General features: G+C 51.8%; 1 protein-coding gene, 3 non-coding genes and 4 pseudogenes across 4 annotated transcripts; all 8 read left to right on the top strand.

The window, feature by feature from the left end:
* The first annotated feature begins 3,045 nt into the window (after positions 1–3,045).
* LOC138774805 (U2 spliceosomal RNA) lies at positions 3,046–3,256 on the top strand (annotated as a pseudogene).
* Positions 3,257–4,222: 966 nt separating this feature from the next.
* Positions 4,223–4,413, top strand: LOC138774821 (U2 spliceosomal RNA). The gene has a single exon (XR_011360405.1). It is a non-coding gene; the product is annotated as a U2 spliceosomal RNA (small nuclear RNA).
* Positions 4,414–5,360: 947 nt separating this feature from the next.
* On the top strand, positions 5,361–5,551 carry LOC138774811 (U2 spliceosomal RNA). The gene has a single exon (XR_011360404.1). It is a non-coding gene; the product is annotated as a U2 spliceosomal RNA (small nuclear RNA).
* A 942-nt stretch (positions 5,552–6,493) lies between these two features.
* Positions 6,494–6,685, top strand: LOC138774822 (U2 spliceosomal RNA). The gene has a single exon (XR_011360406.1). It is a non-coding gene; the product is annotated as a U2 spliceosomal RNA (small nuclear RNA).
* Positions 6,686–7,643: 958 nt separating this feature from the next.
* Positions 7,644–7,787, top strand: LOC138774817 (U2 spliceosomal RNA; annotated as a pseudogene).
* Positions 7,788–13,270: 5,483 nt separating this feature from the next.
* LOC138774804 (U2 spliceosomal RNA) lies at positions 13,271–13,434 on the top strand (annotated as a pseudogene).
* Positions 13,435–14,372: 938 nt separating this feature from the next.
* On the top strand, positions 14,373–14,515 carry LOC138774814 (U2 spliceosomal RNA; annotated as a pseudogene).
* Positions 14,516–14,532: 17 nt separating this feature from the next.
* On the top strand, positions 14,533–15,908 carry LOC138774798 (zinc finger CCHC domain-containing protein 3-like; the record flags this gene model as incomplete). The annotated part of the gene is made up of 1 exon (XM_069955709.1): positions 14,533–15,908. A coding segment is annotated over exon 1 (1,128 nt), but the record flags the coding sequence as incomplete, so codon positions are not given.
* Between the last annotated feature and the right edge of the window lie 2,559 nt (positions 15,909–18,467).

The raw sequence follows: 18,467 nt of genomic DNA, 5'->3' as shown, positions 1-18,467 counted from the left end.
TCACCACCTGCTACATATTAGGGCGGATAGAGAGGGGTGGAGTCTAGGATTGATTTTCATTTTCGTTCTAAAAAGTTTGGAGTGTCTGGGGTATTCTCAACAAGTTGTACCTTTTTCTGATCATGAGTTGTTTGAGACTGAATTGCATGTGAGGTTAAAGGAGTTATATGGTAAAAGGTGTATGGAAGTAAATGTAAAAGTTGTTGGAAGATGAAAAAGTGATGAATGATTTAGATCTGCTTATATGAGGTGGTGGAAGGCAGGACGCATGGGGTTTGATGAGTATATTAGATGTGGGATGGATGAAAGAAGAATGTAAAAAATTCTTTCGGAAATGGGGGTATAAAAAGACGGGTGTGATAAGAAAAAATATAGTGATTTAAATGTCAGGATTGATTGTGCATTAAGTTAAAGATGAGTGGGGTGGGATGTAAGTGATTTGTGGAGGATGCAAAGAGAGAGAAATGAAGAAAATGATGGATGAAAGCAGGTAAAGAAATAATTTTATAGATCAAAAAATAGAAATATTTGGATAAAAATGAGAAGTGCACAAGTTTTTTCTTTAAGAAAGTGATGTGGAAGGAGGAATGAGATGGATGAGGCTATGAACAAGGATGGGAAGTGTGTGGTTGGAGAAGAAGGTTATAAGAGAGGTTGGAGAGTTTTTATGGGATTTATATGGGCATAAGTGATTGATGAGGGTGCTTCTGGTGAGGAGACTAAAGGTCTGGAGAGTAAGCTTAAGGAGAGTGATGGGGACTGCTATGTGAGGAGGTGGACCATGGAGGAAGTCAAAAGTGCGGTGATGAGTGCAAAGAAATTTAAAACGAAGGAAAGGATGGGATCGATTGAGTTATATGTGAAAGCATGGGGAGATTGTGGTATGGCTAGGGTGGAGGTGTGTCAATATATAGGGAAAAATGACTGTTTTGAGTGATTCAATGAAAGCAGGGTCGGTTTGTGGTAGTTCTGATACATAAAAAAGGGAATAAGCGGCGTCTTGGGGGAACTGGAGGACCGATTCACTTTGCTTAATGCCGATTATAAAGTGTTTAGTAAGATAGGTGTCGGGCGTATGCGTGATGTGGCTGAGCAGGTGATTGGTGAGGATCAGGTGTGTGCAATTCCTGGGAGGAGGTTGACTGATAATTCTGCTTTTGTTGAGGGAATCTGGTGGTGACAGTATGCGATAGAAAGAAGTGTTGGTCTTGGCGTGGATTTGCAAAGGCTGTTGATAGGGTTTCGCATGATTTTATGTTTAGAGTGTTTGGAGAGAAGGGTTTTCAAGGAAGTTTTTAAATATAGTGAGAGGTTTGTATACAGAGGGACAAGTGAGGTGTTGATTAATGGTGCCTGAGTGGGAAAAGTGAGTGTAAGGGCGGGGGTTAGGCAAGGCTGCACGATGTCCCCGAATTGTTTGAAGTGTGATTGAGCCTTGTTGTGTTGGTAAGGAAAGATAAGCTGAGGAGAGGATTGTTGATTCCGGGGAGTGCGGGTAAGAATGTAAATGTGCTGGGTTATATGAGATAATGTGGTGTGGTGACGTGATTAATCTGGCGAGTTATGAACAGAGAAAATTGTGGCGGGATATTTTTTGTGGGGATCTGCCTTCGCAATAATTGAATAATGTGTTTTTAAGTGTTTTTGGGGATAGGAATGTTAAGATGGAATGGAGTGGAGTGTGAGGTGGGGGCAATAAAATTTTGGGGGATTCAGTCTTAATGATGATTGAAAGGAATGAAAGTTGGGACTAATGTGGGAGGTCGGACTGCGAAGAAAAGTGAATTTTTGAGGATGCGTGCAACTGAATTTGGTGGGGAAGGTGCTGGTTGTGAAGCAGTGATTTTTGCCTATTTTGCTTTTTGTGAGAATGTGTTTCCCTTTGCGGACGAAGATAAGAAGGCGAGAGAAGTTATGTTTTACGTTTCTGTGGCGTGTAGGATTGAAGACTGAAAAGGGAGAGTATTATAAGTCAGTGAGCATGGAGGGTTGGGTTCCCAAATTTCAGGATCTTTTTTGGGGGCTGAGTTATATCAAGGTTCGGTGTATGTTGGAGGAAAGGGAGTAAGGCAGGATGCATGAATCGGTATATGGCTGATGGAGTGTATTTTTCTGGTCTAAGTGATGATGGAATGGATGTAAAAGGTGCTGTAGCTTTAAGTGCCCTGTGTGGTATATGAAGAGTGGAAAAAGGAAAAATTGGGATAGAGTTGATTTGTTAAGTGTGCCTGTGAAGGATTTTAAGGAGAAAAAGAAAGTGGAAGAGAAGATGCAGGAGAGTGGTGTGTAAATATTGGTGGGAGTTAAGGGCGGATGAGGCGTGCGCAGTTTAGGAAAAAATGAGGGTGAGATTGGCATGTCAAATAAACAGGCGATGATGTGGTATGGAGGGCTTTGCATGAAATTGTACCGGCGAGACAAGTACAGAAGAGGCGTGACTTGATTAGATATGAGGTGTGGTCAAGGGATGGTTGTGGGTCAATGAGTCGGTGAGACATGTGATGTGGGACTGTGATTTTGCGTATAATGATGGAAAGGAGGTGGGTGGCTGGTTAGGAGCTAGCTCGGTGTGACCTTTATAGACTGGAGAGTGGCCAATGTTTGGTATGGGTGCATCAGAGCAAGATAAGGAGAGAGTAGTGATGGTGCTAATTTTGGCGTTGTGTGATGGAGAGCTTGGGAGTGAGGAATTGGTGTGTGTTTAGAGGAAGGTTGTAATCGGTTAACGAATGTTTGAGGTTGAATTGTTTCTAGATTGTAGTGATATATTTATGGATAAACAGCAATTGTGGTGACGTCAGATAGTGATGGGTGTGTGGAAATTCAGAAAGTGGAGGTTTTTGTTGCAAGTTTAGATTTACCTATATGTAAATAAGTATGTAAAGAAGTATGTAAATAAGTAGGAAAATATGTATTATGTAAGTAGTGTGATAGGTTGTAGTACACGGTGTTTTTCTTTTTATTGTGTGTTTTCAAATGAACAAAATGACCATTATGATGAGACGGTTGGAGTGGCGATTGTGATTTAAAACAGTTTTTGCTGTTTTCGCTCTTTTAACCAATTGAAGTGGTTTAAAAAAAAAAAAAAAAAAAAAAAAAAAAATCTGTTCTTATCAGTTTAATATCTGATACGTCCCCTATCTGGGGACCATATATTAAATGGATTTTTAGAACAGGGAGATGGAAAAAGAGCTTGCTCTGTCCTCTCCAGGCATTGACCTGGTATTGCAGTGCCTCCAGGTTCAGTGCACCCCCTAATGAGTTTGCAAAAAACAGAGCAAAAGAATGAAGAAGGAAACAAGCCGGCTGCACCTGAAACTACTGTTTTGCAAGAAACATCCCTCGAGTGTGTTGTGCGCAGGTGGACCGACCCCGAAAAATTAGCCCGAGTGTGGCTACGAAAAGTTTGTTTGTCCAAGACTTGCTGGCCTCTGTTGCCATGGCAACCAACTGGCAGAGTTGTTTACAACTTGGCTGCCGGGCCAGTGCTGGTGATGTCATCGCGGGACGTGATGTCATCAAGGCTTTGCTGCTATACACAGCTGCCAGCACAACAAGCAGCTCAGTTGCAGCCGGTCAAGCGACCGAGCAGGTAGGTGGAAAGGTAGGTGCAGTTTATTAAACCGTTTCCTTTGGATTTGATTTCCTGGTGGCCGGCCGATGTATCCTGCTGATGCTGCCTGCCTACGGCTCCAGCTGGGAGAATTCACCCTCCATGTTCTTTGATAGATAGATTAGATACATTAGATAGAATAGATAGGATAGATAGGATAGATTAGATAGATAGATAGATAGATAGATAGATAGATAGATAGATAGATAGATAGATAGGTAGGTAGGTAGGTAGGTAGGTACTAATAATAAGCTAGCCAGCTAGGCAGCCAGCCACAGAGACAGCCAGCCAGCTACAGAGACAGCCAGCCAAAGAGCTAGCTGCATGTCATGTATGCCAGACAGAGACGGAGACAGAGACAGAGACGTGTATGTCTGCCATCCATCAGGTGGAAGCAGACGCAGTGTGATTGGGGGGTGGAGCTATTCAGATTTGAGAGCAGAAAGGAAGACAGAGGCAGTGCTAGGCAATAGGAGATGCAGTGTGAAAGCACGTCCGGTCCGCCATCTGAGAGGGTGGAGCGCATAATAGGGTATGTATGTCTGGCTTCGCCTTAACAAGAAGGACGTGGTGTCCGAGAAGGGGAGTTTTCGGGAAACCGTTGTGGCCATCGCTTCTCGGCCTTTTGGCTAAGATCAAGTGTAGTATCTGTTCTTATCAGTTTAATATCTGATACGTCCCCTATCTGGGGACCATATATTAAATGGATTTTTAGAACAGGGAGATGGAAAAAGAGCTTGCTCTGTCCTCTCCAGGCATTGACCTGGTATTGCAGTGCCTCCAGGTTCAGTGCACCCCCTAATGAGTTTGCAAAAAACAGAGCAAAAGAATGAAGAAGGAAACAAGCCGGCTGCACCTGAAACTACTGTTTTTGCAGAAACATCCCTCGAGTGTGTTGTGCGCAGGTGGACCGACCCCGAAAAATTAGCCCGAGTGTGGCTACGAAAAGTTTGTTTGTCCAAGACTTGCTGGCCTTCTGTTGCCATGGCAACCAACTGGCAGAGTTGTTTACAAACTTGGCTGCCGGGCCAGTGCTGGTGATGTCATCGCGGGACGTGATGTCATCAAGGCTTTGCTGCTATACACAGCTGCCAGCACAACAAGCAGCTCAGTTGCAGCCGGTCAAGCGGACCGAGCAGGTAGGTGGAAAGGTAGGTGCAGTTTATTAAACCGTTTCCTTTGGATTTGATTTCCTGGTGGCCGATGTATCCTGCTGATGCTGCCTGCCTACGGCTCCAGCTGGGGAGAATTCACCCTCCATGTTCTTTGATAGATAGATTAGATACATTAGATAGAATAGATAGGATAGATAGGATAGATTAGATAGATAGATAGATAGATAGGTAGGTAGGTAGGTAGGTAGGTAGGTAGGTACGTACTAATAATAAGCTAGCCAGCTAGGCAGCCAGCCACAGAGACAGCCAGCCAGCTACAGAGACAGCCAGCCAAAGAGCTAGCTGCATGTCATGTATGCCAGACAGAGACGGAGACAGAGACAGAGACGTGTATGTCTGCCATCCATCAGGTGGAAGCAGACGCAGTGTGATTGGGGGGTGGAGCTATTCAGATTTGAGAGCAGAAAGGAAGACAGAGGCAGTGCTAGGCAATAGGAGATGCAGTGTGAAAGCACGTCCGGTCCGCCATCTGAGAGGGTGGAGCGCATAATAGGGTATGTATGTCTGGCTTCGCCTTAACAAGAAGGACGTGGTGTACCGAGAAGGGGAGTTTTCGGGAAACCGTTGTGGCCATCGCTTCTCGGCCTTTTGGCTAAGATCAAGTGTAGTATCTGTTCTTATCAGTTTAATATCTGATACGTCCCCTATCTGGGGACCATATATTAAATGGATTTTTAGAACAGGGAGATGGAAAAAGAGCTTGCTCTGTCCTCTCCAGGCATTGACCTGGTATTGCAGTGCCTCCAGGTTCAGTGCACCCCCTAATGAGTTTGCAAAAAACAGAGCAAAGAATGAAGAAGGAAACAAGCCGGCTGCACCTGAAACTACTGTTTTGCAAGAAACATCCCTCGAGTGTGTTGTGCGCAGGTGGACCGACCCCGAAAAATAGCCCGAGTGTGGCTACGAAAAGTTTGTTTGTCCAAGACTTGCTGGCCTCTGTTGCCATGGCAACCAACTGGCAGAGTTGTTTACAACTTGGCTGCCGGGCCAGTGCTGGTGATGTCATCGCGGGACGTGATGTCATCAAGGCTTTGCTGCTATACACAGCTGCCAGCACAACAAGCAGCTCAGTTGCAGCCGGTCAAGCGACCGAGCAGGTAGGTGGAAAGGTAGGTGCAGTTTATTAAACCGTTTCCTTTGGATTTGATTTCCTGGTGGCCGATGTATCCTGCTGATGCTGCCTGCCTACGGCTCCAGCTGGGAGAATTCACCCTCCATGTTCTTTGATAGATAGATTAGATACATTAGATAGAATAGATAGGATAGATTAGATAGATAGATAGATAGATAGATAGATAGATAGATAGATAGATAGGTAGGTAGGTAGGTAGGTACTAATAATAAGCTAGCCAGCTAGGCAGCCAGCCACAGAGACAGCCAGCCAGCTACAGAGACAGCCAGCCAAAGAGCTAGCTGCATGTCATGTATGCCAGACAGAGACGGAGACAGAGGACAGAGACGTGTATGTCTTGCCATCCATCAGGTGGAAGCAGACGCCAGTGTGATTGGGGGGTGGAGCTATTCAGATTTGAGAGCAGAAAGGAAGACAGAGGCAGTGCTAGGCAATAGGAGATGCAGTGTGAAAGCACGTCCGGTCCGCCATCTGAGAGGGTGGAGCGCATAATAGGGTATGTATGTCTGGCTTCGCCTTAACAAGAAGGACGTGGTGTCCGAGAAGGGGAGTTTTCGGGAAACCGTTGTGGCCATCGCTTCTCGGCCTTTTGGCTAAGATCAAGTGTAGTATCTGTTCTTATCAGTTTAATATCTGATACGTCCCCTATCTGGGGACCATATATTAAATGGATTTTTAGAAACAGGGAGATGGAAAAAGAGCTTGCTCTGTCCTCTCCAGGCATTGACCTGGTATTGCAGTGCCTCCAGGTTCAGTGCACCCCCCTAATGAGTTTGCAAAAAACAGAGCAAAAGAATGAAGAAGGAAACAAGCCGGCTGCACCTGAAACTACTGTTTTGCAAGAAACATCCCTCGAGTGTGTTGTGCGCAGGTGGACCGACCCCGAAAAATTAGCCCGAGTGTGGCTACGAAAAGTTTGTTTGTCCAAGACTTGCTGGCCTCTGTTGCCATGGCAACCAACTGGCAGAGTTGTTTACAACTTGGCTGCCGGGCCAGTGCTGGTGATGTCATCGCGGGACGTGATGTCATCAAGGCTTTGCTGCTATACACAGCTGCCAGCACAACAAGCAGCTCAGTTGCAGCCGGTCAAGCGACCCGAGCAGGTAGGTGGAAAGGTAGGTGCAGTTTATTAAACCGTTTCCTTTGGATTTGATTTCCTGGTGGCCCGATGTATCCCTGCTGATGCTGCCTGCCTACGGCTCCAGCTGGGAGAATTCACCCTCCATGTTCTTTGATAGATAGATTAGATACATTAGATAGAATAGATAGGATAGATAGGATAGATTAGATAGATAGATAGATAGATAGATAGATAGATAGATAGATAGGTAGGTAGGTAGGTAGGTAGGTACGTACTAATAATAAGCTAGCCAGCTAGGCAGCCAGCCACAGAGACAGCCAGCCAGCTACAGAGACAGCCAGCCAAAGAGCTAGCTGCATGTCATGTATGCCAGACAGAGACGGAGACAGAGACAGAGACGTGTATGTCTGCCATCCATCAGGTGGAAGCAGACGCAGTGTGATTGGGGGGTGGAGCTATTCAGATTTGAGAGCAGAAAGGAAGACAGAGGCAGTGCTAGGCAATAGGAGATGCAGTGTGAAAGCACGTCCGGTCCGCCATCTGAGAGGGTGGAGCGCATAATAGGGTATGTATGTCTGGCTTCGCCTTAACAAGAAGGACGTGGTGTCCGAGAAGGGGAGTTTTCGGGAAACCGTTGTGGCCATCGCTTCTCGGCCTTTTGGCTAAGATCAAGTGTAGTACCTTGTCTTACTGAACTGCCTTGACTTGACGGCTCAGGTCCTGGGGTACCCCCTGCACTCGGCCCTTTGGGCATCGGCGATTTAATTCGTCTTAAGCTCACTGCAGCTATTGGGTGTAGGGCTATTCCCCAGGAACGAGAGTGAACCTTCCTCTCGGCCTGCTGCTCGATTGTCCTGTGCCCGACGGTTTGACCGGAGAACCACTTCGATTCCGCCCTGCCGACGAACGATCGACGAAGACGCCCCGGAACCCCGAGAAGGACGACGCTGAACCCCGAAGAAGCCGGCGACGAGGATTTGCATCTCTCCGCCCCCTTCGACGAGGATCTGCATAACTCCGCCCACCAGGAAGGAGCTCGACCAGGAGAAGCGATGGCCTCTTCAGCACCGGAGAAGACCCAGCAGAGGAAGGGAAGCGAGGAAGAGCCAGGAGGCCCAGGTCGTGGATGCCTCTTCCTCTGCCGCCCCAGCTCAGCCGACGACCAGCAAGGCTGCGGATCCAGGCGTCCCTACACTGCGGCCCTGGATGCGCACTACGGTGGCCATGCGACTGAAGAAGGTGGATGGTAGAGAGCCGGACATGTCTGAGGATGTGTTCGCCAAGAAGATGGTCCTGGACCAGGGTTTCTCCAAGGCTGAAACCCTCAGCATCTTCTTCTTTACTGGGATCTTCTATGTGACATTTGCCTCCTTCAACACCTGCAGGAAGGTACTGGGAGGCGGTTAAAGGCAGCGAGGCCCGAATCCCCTTTCTCTCGCTTTGTAAGCAACTGCTTAATCCAAAGGGAGGAGAGGCGGGTGACGGTTTCAATCCTTAACCCGTACATCCCAGGCAAGGACATCGCCACATTCCTTGCAAGGTACTGCACAGTGGTCAAGGAACCCTCCAAGATCCTGAGCAGCCTTGGATTCTGGACTGGCAAGTGGTCGGTGGTCGTGAGGCTCAACAGGGATGAGTCATCGGACGACGGTTTCCAGCACCTGCCTCAGGCTTTCTCTTTGGGTGACGCTCCAGGCTTCATCTATTACCCGGATATGCCGCAGATCTGCAGGAGATGCAGCAAGAAGGGTCATCAGGCGAAGGACTGCAGCGAAGATTCCTGTAGAGTCTGCCGAGTGCCGGGGCATGGGACCAAGGACTGTCCGAAGGCAAAAACCTGCAACCTCTGCGGCCATGCGGACCACAGCTACAGGGCCTGCCCCCAGAGGGAAAAGAGAACATGGGCATCCGTGGTTGCCAAAGCTCCGACCAGCCAGCAGCCGGCCGTAGCCCAAGCAGCGCAGAAGCCCAAGGAGAAGGAGAAGAAGAAGAAGGAGGGTAAGAGGACGACGGCCCCTAACCCTCCCCCCCACCCCCGCCCCTCCCCTCCCCCTTCCCCCTCCCCTCCTTCCCCCCCTCCCCCCCTCTCCCTCCCTGCCCACCCCCACTGAGGAATCCCTCCCCTATCCCATTGCCTCAGTGGGTCCCCTGTCCCCCGCCCCTACCCCCACCCTCCCACCCCACTCCCCCAACCCAGCAGCACTAACCTTTCCTCCCGCTGCTGTGGTTCTCTCCTTGGAGGATTTTCCCCCTCTTGTCCCCACAGTGGTTCCCGACAGGAAGAGGAAAGTGAGGGACAGCCCATCGGCTGAGACCTCCAAGAAAAAGATCATCGAGGTCTGCGAAGATGACCTCCCGGAGGAAAGCGACATGGATCAGGTGGTGGAGAATCTGGTCGACGAAACCGGAGGCTTTCGACTTCGAGGACGTCCCAGAGAATGCACACCTGAAAGAGGCGCTGGAGGAGTGCATACGGGAATGGGTCGGGCCGGCGGGCCCCGAAGAAGAGGATCCGCCCGACCGGGAGTGGTATCGTATGAGTCTGTGACTAACCCTTTTCTTTTCTCCCCATGGCTAATCTTTCCATCTTTAGCTTAAATGTGCGGAGTATGAGAGATAGGTCTAGATTCCAGACAGTTCTTTCGTTTTTTAAATGCTCAGTTGTGCGATGTGTATATGTTGCAGGAATGTGCTCTGTCCTCTTCTAGGTCCTACAACCATCTGGCCAGGCAGTGGTCCCACGGTCCCTCCTACTGGTCCGGCCTGGGGGGCGACTGTAAGTCCGCAGGGGTCGCCATCCTGATCAGGGGAGGCAACTTTACACTTGATTCTGTTCAGGAGCTTGTCTGTGGCAGATTGCTAATTGCAGACGGCTCTTGGGCGGGGGAGCCCGTAAGGCTCATCAATGTGTATGCCTCTCCTGAGAAGGGTGCGCGTCTGGAACTATTCCAGGCCCTGCGGGCCCAGCTCGCAACCTCCAGGGCTGTAGTGTTGGGTGGGGACTTCAACTGCCCCATTGAAGCGGACGGACGCAGTTCTGGGACATCTGTCAAGTTGGATGTCACATCCAAACTGCTCATCGAGATGGTGACTGAAGCATCCTTGCAGGACGTTGTTGGGTCCATCGGGAACGGCTCTGTTAATTATACATGGAGCCGCCCCGATGGCTCGCTCCGTTCTCGGATTGACTTTGTGTTTGCCTCTCGAGCAGTCAGGCAGACTAGGCACTCTATGGTTCCCTGCTTCTTCTCTGACCACAGGGCCATTCTGTTTCAAGGGGTTCTGGGCCATGGTTTCCCATCTGGCCCAGGCTCTTGGAAGCTGAATTGTGCTCTACTGGCTCAGGAGGAGGTTCTGGAGGAGCTTAGAGAGGCCTACATCGTATGGCGCAACGATAAATGTATGTTTGAGCGTGTTAGTGATTGGTGGGAATTTGTTAAGGTTCAATTTCGCAGTTTCTTTCAGGCCAAGAGTCGTCAACAGGCGTGCGGAAGAAAGAGGGACTTCAGGAGGCTGCAGCGCGAGCTGCGGTCACTGCAAGACCTTCTCCGGTGCGGCTGGGACGTGAAGGAGGAGCTGGAGGAGACCAAAAAGAGCTTGCAAAGGCACTTTGAGGAGGAATCCAAGCGAATCGTCTTCCGTTCCAAGGTGGAGAACCTGGAGAAGGGTGAGAAATGTAACTCGTTCTTTTTCAGGAAACTCCACGCCGGCCACACGCCCCCTGACTGAGCTGCGGGATGAGACCGGAAGTTTGCGGAAGGGCAAAGAGGACGTGATGGGGGTTGTCACTAGCTTCTACCGCAGCCTCTACGCCCCGAAGACCACCGACTCCGAAGTGGCCGACGAGTTCCTGTCAGGTATCACTAACGTTGTTGATCCCGCAGGTGCGTCGGCCATGGACGCCCCCTTGACGGTGGGGGAGCTGCTCTCTGCCGCTAAATCCTTTAGGCCTGGCAGGACCCCGGGCAGTGATGGTCTCCCAGCGGAGCTCTATGTAGCGCTGGGGGATCTCATTTGCCCGGACCTGTTGGAGCTGTACGAGGAGATGGTGGTGGAGGGCAGAATGCCTCCGTCGTTGAGGGAGGGGTACGATCACGATCCTGTATAAGCGGAAGGGGGAGAGATGTGACTTGAAAAATTGGCGTCCCATCTCTCTCTTGAACGTGGACTACAAGATCCTCGCCAAGGTGCTGGCCAACCGGCTGAAGAAGGTCATCGGTCAGGTCGTCCATCTGGACCAGACCTGTGGCATTCCCGGCCGCAGGATCGCAGACAGCCTCGCCCTAGTGAGGGACACGGTCCATTACATCCAAAGCCGCCGTGCACACGCGGCCCTGGTCAGCCTTGATCAGGAGAAGGCTTTCGACCGGGTCTCTCACGAGTTCATGGGCAGGGCACTGCGTAGGTTAGGACTTGGTGATATGTTTTGTCGTTTTGTTAACGTGATGTATTTTGATATTTTCAGCAGGGTACTGGTGAACGGCTGGAAGACTGACCCCTTTCCGGTTCTTTCTGGGGTCAGACAAGGCTGCCCTCTCTCACCTCTCCTTTTTGTTTGTGTTATAGAATCCTTCGCGGAGGCTATACGGCAGAACGGAGAGATCAGAGGGATCACCGTACCCGGACCCGATCGACACGAGGTCAAGTGCTCGCTGTACATGGACGACGTGACCGTCTTCTGCGCTGACCAGCGTTCGGTGACCGCACTCGTCCAGACCTGCGAGAAGTTCGGAAAGGCTTCAGGGGCAAAGGTCAACTGCGGGAAGTCGGAGGCTATGCTCTTCGGGGAGTGGCACCTGGCTTCCTCCGCCCCCTTCCCGTTTACCATCAAACCGGACTTCATCAAGATCCTTGGAGTCTGGTTCGGAAAGGAAGGCGCGGCCCTCAAGTCCTGGGAAGAGCGATTGGCTAAGGTCAATACGAAGATCGGGCTGTGGAGCCTCAGACACCTCACCATTGAGGGCAAAGCATTGGTCCTGAGGAACGAAGTTCTGCCTGTGCTCCAGTACACCGCACAGGCCTGGCCCCCCCATGTCACCGTCTGCAGGGCCATCACCAGGACCGTGTTTTGTTTCATCTGGGGCTCCAAAATGGACAGAGTGAAGCGCTCCGTGATGTACAAGGAACCCCGCAAGGGCGGAAAAGGTGTTCCGGATATCCCTACCTTGCTGCGGGCAGCCTTTGTATGTGACTGTGTGCGGAGGACTCTGCAACAGAAGAATGGCTCTGCGGGCAGGTCCATGTCTCGCCTGTTCCTCCTCCCCCTCTGGAGGGGTCTGAGCTGGGACAAGTGGGACAGCTCCATCCCTTACAACTGGCACACTCCCTGGTTCTACGGGGGCGTCGTCAAGTTTGTGAGGGAACACCAACTGGAGGGACTCAAGCCCGACTTGTGGAAGCCAAAAACTGTCCACAAGCTCATCAGAGCACAGGACTCTATGGAGCTCGTTCCAGGGCTCACTGCGGCCACCGCAGAGACTGTATGGACTAATGTGGCTTCGGCGAACTTGACCAACGGGCACAAGGACTTGTCCTGGATGGCCATTCAGGGGGGACTGCCTTTGAGGTCATTCATGCATGCCCGCAACCTGTGCAAAACGCGGTACTGCCCCCGGTGCCCCTTCGTGGAGGAAACATCTTTGCACCTCTTTTGGCAGTGTCCGTTTGCTCAGGGCCTGTTGGACGCCCTGGAACTTGAACTCAGTGACTGCGTGCCCAGGAACAGGCTAACGCACTGCGCGGTGCTGTACGGCCTGTTCCCTGGGAATTTCGGCAATGAGGCAACCCGGGAGGCCTGGCGCCTTATGAACTGTTTTAAGGACGCTATATGGCTTTCCAGGAACCGCCTCATTCTGAAGAAGGAGAGGATGTCCTTTCTGGACTGCCGCAGGCTGGTCCACAGCCTGCTCAGAGACTATTCCATCATGGACAGATCGGACCAGGAAGAAGAGGATTGATACCCCTCTCCTTCCCCCTCTCCCCTTGTGTTGTGTTGTCTTTCAATAAAGCTTCGGGCCTGTGATTTCCCCCTCCCTACCCCCCTCTTTCCCACCCCCCTTACCCCCATCACTTGTCTGTATTGCTTTATTGTTTGTTGTTTTAGGATTGTTAAGGTATGCGGGAATGCTAGTGTAGCGGGTGGTACGATGTATAGCGTAGGGAGCCTGTGCTGTATGTTGTACCATGGTGCTGAGTATGTAGTGTCTTATTTATTGAACTGTGCTGCGTCACAGTTTATGTATGCCTGACGACGACTGATTGTAATAAAGATATTTTCAAATCTGTTCTTATCAGTTTAATATCTGATACGTCCCCTATCTGGGGACCATATATTAAATGGATTTTTAGAACAGGGAGATGGAAAAAGAGCTTGCTCTGTCCTCTCCAGGCATTGACCTGGTATTGCAGTGCCTCCAGGTTCAGTGCACCCCCTAATGAGTTTGCAAAAAACAGAGCAAAAGAATGAAGAAGGAAACAAGCCGGCTGCACCTGAAACTACTGTTTTGCAAGAAACATCCCTCGAGTGTGTTGTGCGCAGGTGGACCGACCCCGAAAAATTAGCCCGAGTGTGGCTACGAAAAGTTTGTTTGTCCAAGACTTGCTGGCCTCTGTTGCCATGGCAACCAACTGGCAGAGTTGTTTACAACTTGGCTGCCGGGCCAGTGCTGGTGATGTCATCGCGGGACGTGATGTCATCAAGGCTTTGCTGCTATACACAGCTGCCAGCACAACAAGCAGCTCAGTTGCAGCCGGTCAAGCGACCGAGCAGGTAGGTGGAAAGGTAGGTGCAGTTTATTAAACCGTTTCCTTTGGATTTGATTTCCTGGTGGCCGATGTATCCTGCTGATGCTGCCTGCCTACGGCTCCAGCTGGGAGAATTCACCCTCCATGTTCTTTGATAGATAGATTAGATACATTAGATAGAATAGATAGGATAGATAGGATAGATTAGATAGATAGATAGATAGATAGGTAGGTAGGTAGGTAGGTAGGTAGGTACGTACTAATAATAAGCTAGCCAGCTAGGCAGCCAGCCACAGAGACAGCCAGCCAGCTACAGAGACAGCCAGCCAAAGAGCTAGCTGCATGTCATGTATGCCAGACAGAGACGGAGACAGAGACAGAGACGTGTATGTCTGCCATCCATCAGGTGGAAGCAGACGCAGTGTGATTGGGGGGTGGAGCTATTCAGATTTGAGAGCAGAAAGGAAGACAGAGGCAGTGCTAGGCAATAGGAGATGCAGTGTGAAAGCACGTCCGGTCCGCCATCTGAGAGGGTGGAGCGCATAATAGGGTATGTATGTCTGGCTTCGCCTTAACAAGAAGGACGTGGTGTCCGAGAAGGGGAGTTTTCGGGAAACCGTTGTGGCCATCGCTTCTCGGCCTTTTGGCTAAGATCAAGTGTAGTATCTTGTCTTACTGAACTGCCTTGACTTGACGGCTCAGGTCCTGGGGTACCCCCTGCACTCGGCCTTTGGGCATCGGCGATTTAATTCGTCTTAAGCTCACTGCAGCTATTGGGTGTAGGGCTATTCCCCAGGAACGAGAGTGAACCTTCCTCTCGGCCTGCTGCTCGATTGTCCTGTGCCCGACGGTTTGACCGGAGAACCACTTCGATCCCGCCTGCCGACGAACGATCGACGAAGACGCCCCGGAACCCCGAGAAGGACGACGCTGAACCCCGAAGAAGCCGGCGACGAGGATTTGCATCTCTCCGCCCCCTTCGACGAGGATCTGCATAGCTCCGCCCACCAGGAAAGAGCTCGACCAGGAGAAGCGATGGCCTCTTCAGCAGCGGAGATGAAGAAGACCCAGCAGAAGGAAGCGAGGAAGAGCCAGGAGGCCCGGGTCGTGGATGCCTCTTCCTCTGCCGCCCCAGCTCAGCCGACGACCAGCAAGGCTGCGGATCCAGGCGTCCCTACACTGCGGCCCTGGATGCGCACTACGGTGGCCATGCGACTGAAGAAGGTGGATGGTAGAGAGCCGGACATGTCTGAGGATGTGTTCGCTAAGAAGATGGTCCTGGACCAGGGTTTCTCCAAGGCTGAAACCCTCAGCATTTTCTTCTTCACGGGGATCTTCTATGTGACATTTGCCTCCTTCAACACCTGCAGGAGGTACTGGGAGGCGGTAAAGGCAGCGAGGCCCGAATCCCCTTTCTCTCGCTTTGTAAGCAACTGCTTAATCCAAAGGGAGGAGAGGCGGGTGACGGTTTCAATCCTTAACCCGTACATCCCAGGCAAGGACATCGCCACATTCCTTGCAAGGTACTGCACAGTGGTCAAGGAACCCTCCAAGATCCTGAGCAGCCTTGGATTCTGGACTGGCAAGTGGTCGGTGGTCGTGAGGCTCAACAGGGATGAGTCATCGGACGACGGTTTCCAGCACCTGCCTCAGGCTTTCTCTTTGGGTGACGCTCCAGGCTTCATCTATTACCCGGATATGCCGCAGATCTGCAGGAGATGCAGCAAGAAGGGTCATCAGGCGAAGGACTGCAGCGAAGATTCCTGTAGAGTCTGCCGAGTGCCGGGGCATGGGACCAAGGACTGTCCGAAGGCAAAAACCTGCAACCTCTGCGGCCATGCGGACCACAGCTACAGGGCCTGCCCCCAGAGGGAGAAGAGAACGTGGGCATCCGTGGTTGCCAAAGCTCCGACCGGCCAGCAGCCGGCCGTAGCCCAAGCAGCGCAGAAGCCCAAGGAGAAGGAGAAGAAGAAGAAGGAGGGTAAGAGGACGACGGCCCCTAACCCTCCCCCCACCCCCGCCCTCCCTACCCCTTCCCCCTCCCCTCCTTCCCCCCCTCCCCCCTCTCCCTCCCCGCCCACCCCCACTGAGGAATCCCTCCCCTATCCCATTGCCTCAGTGGGTCCCCTGTCCCCCGCCCCTACCCCCACCCTCCCACCCCACTCCCCCAACCCAGCAGCACTAACCTTTCCTCCCGCTGCTGTGGTTCTCTCCTTGGAGGATTTTCCCCCTCTTGTCCCCACAGTGGTTCCCGACAGGAAGAGGAAAGTGAGGGACAGCCCATCGGCTGAGACCTCCAAGAAAAAGATCATCGAGGTCTGCGAAGATGACCTCCCGGAGGAAAGCGACATGGATCAGGTGGTGGAGAATCTGGTCGACGAACCGGAGGCTTTCGACTTCGAGGACGTCCCAGAGAATGCACACCTGAAAGAGGCGCTGGAGGAGTGCATACGGGAATGGGTCGGGCCGGCGGGCCCCGAAGAAGAGGATCCGCCCGACCGGAGTGGTATCGTATGAGTCTGTGACTAACCCTTTTCTTTTCTCCCCATGGCTAATCTTTCCATCTTTAGCTTAAATGTGCGGAGTATGAGAGATAGGTCTAGATTCCAGACAGTTCTTTCGTTTTTAAATGCTCAGTTGTGCGATGTGTATATGTTGCAGGAATGTGCTCTGTCCTCTTCTAGGTCCTACAACCATCTGGCCAGGCAGTGGTCCCACGGTCCCTCCTACTGGTCCGGCGGGGGCGACTGTAAGTCCGCAGGGGTCGCCATCCTGATCAGGGGAGGCAACTTTACACTTGATTCTGTTCAGGAGCTTGTCTGTGGCAGATTGCTAATTGCAGACGGCTCTTGGGCGGGGGAGCCCGTAAGGCTCATCAATGTGTATGCCTCTCCTGAGAAGGGTGCGCGTCTGGAACTATTCCAGGCCCTGCGGGCCCAGCTCGCAACCTCCAGGGCTGTAGTGTTGGGTGGGGACTTCAACTGCCCCATTGAAGCGGACGGACGCAGTTCTGGGACATCTGTCAAGTTGGATGTCACATCCAAACTGCTCATCGAGATGGTGACTGAAGCATCCTTGCAGGACGTTGTTGGGTCCATCGGGAACGGCTCTGTTAATTATACATGGAGCCGCCCCGATGGCTCGCTCCGTTCTCGGATTGACTTTGTGTTTGCCTCTCGAGCAGTCAGGCAGACTAGGCACTCTATGGTTCCCTGCTTCTTCTCTGACCACAGGGCCATTCTGTTTCAAGGGGTTCTGGGCCATGGTTTCCCATCTGGCCCAGGCTCTTGGAAGCTGAATTGTGCTCTACTGGCTCAGGAGGAGGTTCTGGAGGAGCTTAGAGAGGCCTACATCGTATGGCGCAACGATAAATGTATGTTTGAGCGTGTTAGTGATTGGTGGGAATTTGTTAAGGTTCAATTTCGCAGTTTCTTTCAGGCCAAGAGTCGTCAACAGGCGTGCGGAAGAAAGAGGGACTTCAGGAGGCTGCAGCGCGAGCTGCGGTCACTGCAAGACCTTCTCCGGTGCGGCTGGGACGTGAAGGAGGAGCTGGAGGAGACCAAAAAGAGCTTGCAAAGGCACTTTGAGGAGGAATCCAAGCGAATCGTCTTCCGTTCCAAGGTGGAGAACCTGGAGAAGGGTGAGAAATGTAACTCGTTCTTTTTCAGGAAACTCCACGCCGGCCACACGCCCCTGACTGAGCTGCGGGATGAGACCGGAAGTTTGCGGAAGGGCAAAGAGGACGTGATGGGGGTTGTCACTAGCTTCTACCGCAGCCTCTACGCCCCGAAGACCACCGACTCCGAAGTGGCCGACGAGTTCCTGTCAGGTATCACTAACGTTGTTGATCCCGCAGGTGCGTCGGCCATGGACGCCCCCTTGACGGTGGGGGAGCTGCTCTCTGCCGCTAAATCCTTTAGGCCTGGCAGGACCCCGGGCAGTGATGGTCTCCCAGCGGAGCTCTATGTAGCGCTGGGGGATCTCATTTGCCCGGACCTGTTGGAGCTGTACGAGGAGATGGTGGTGGAGGGCAGAATGCCTCCGTCGTTGAGGGAGGGTACGATCACGATCCTGTATAAGCGGAAGGGGGAGAGATGTGACTTGAAAAATTGGCGTCCCATCTCTCTCTTGAACGTGGACTACAAGATCCTCGCCAAGGTGCTGGCCAACCGGCTGAAGAAGGTCATCGGTCAGGTCGTCCATCTGGACCAGACCTGTGGCATTCCCGGCCGCAGGATCGCAGACAGCCTCGCCCTAGTGAGGGACACGGTCCATTACATCCAAAGCCGCCGTGCACACGCGGCCCTGGTCAGCCTTGATCAGGAGAAGGCTTTCGACCGGGTCTCTCACGAGTTCATGGGCAGGGCACTGCGTAGGTTAGGACTTGGTGATATGTTTTGTCGTTTTGTTAACGTGATGTATTTTGATATTTTCAGCAGGGTACTGGTGAACGGCTGGAAGACTGACCCCTTTCCGGTTCTCTCTGGGGTCAGACAAGGCTGCCCTCTCTCACCTCTCCTTTTTGTTTGTGTTATAGAATCCTTCGCGGAGGCTATACGGCAGAACGGAGAGATCAGAGGGATCACCGTACCCGGACCCGATCGACACGAGGTCAAGTGCTCGCTGTACATGGACGACGTGACCGTCTTCTGCGCTGACCAGCGTTCGGTGACCGCACTCGTCCAGACCTGCGAGAAGTTCGGAAAGGCTTCAGGGGCAAAG

Source organism: Dendropsophus ebraccatus, unplaced genomic scaffold (genome assembly GCF_027789765.1).
Source record: "Dendropsophus ebraccatus isolate aDenEbr1 unplaced genomic scaffold, aDenEbr1.pat pat_scaffold_1123_ctg1, whole genome shotgun sequence".
Classification (NCBI taxonomy): Eukaryota; Metazoa; Chordata; class Amphibia; order Anura; family Hylidae; genus Dendropsophus; species Dendropsophus ebraccatus.
This window is presented reverse-complemented; position numbering and strand designations above follow the sequence as displayed.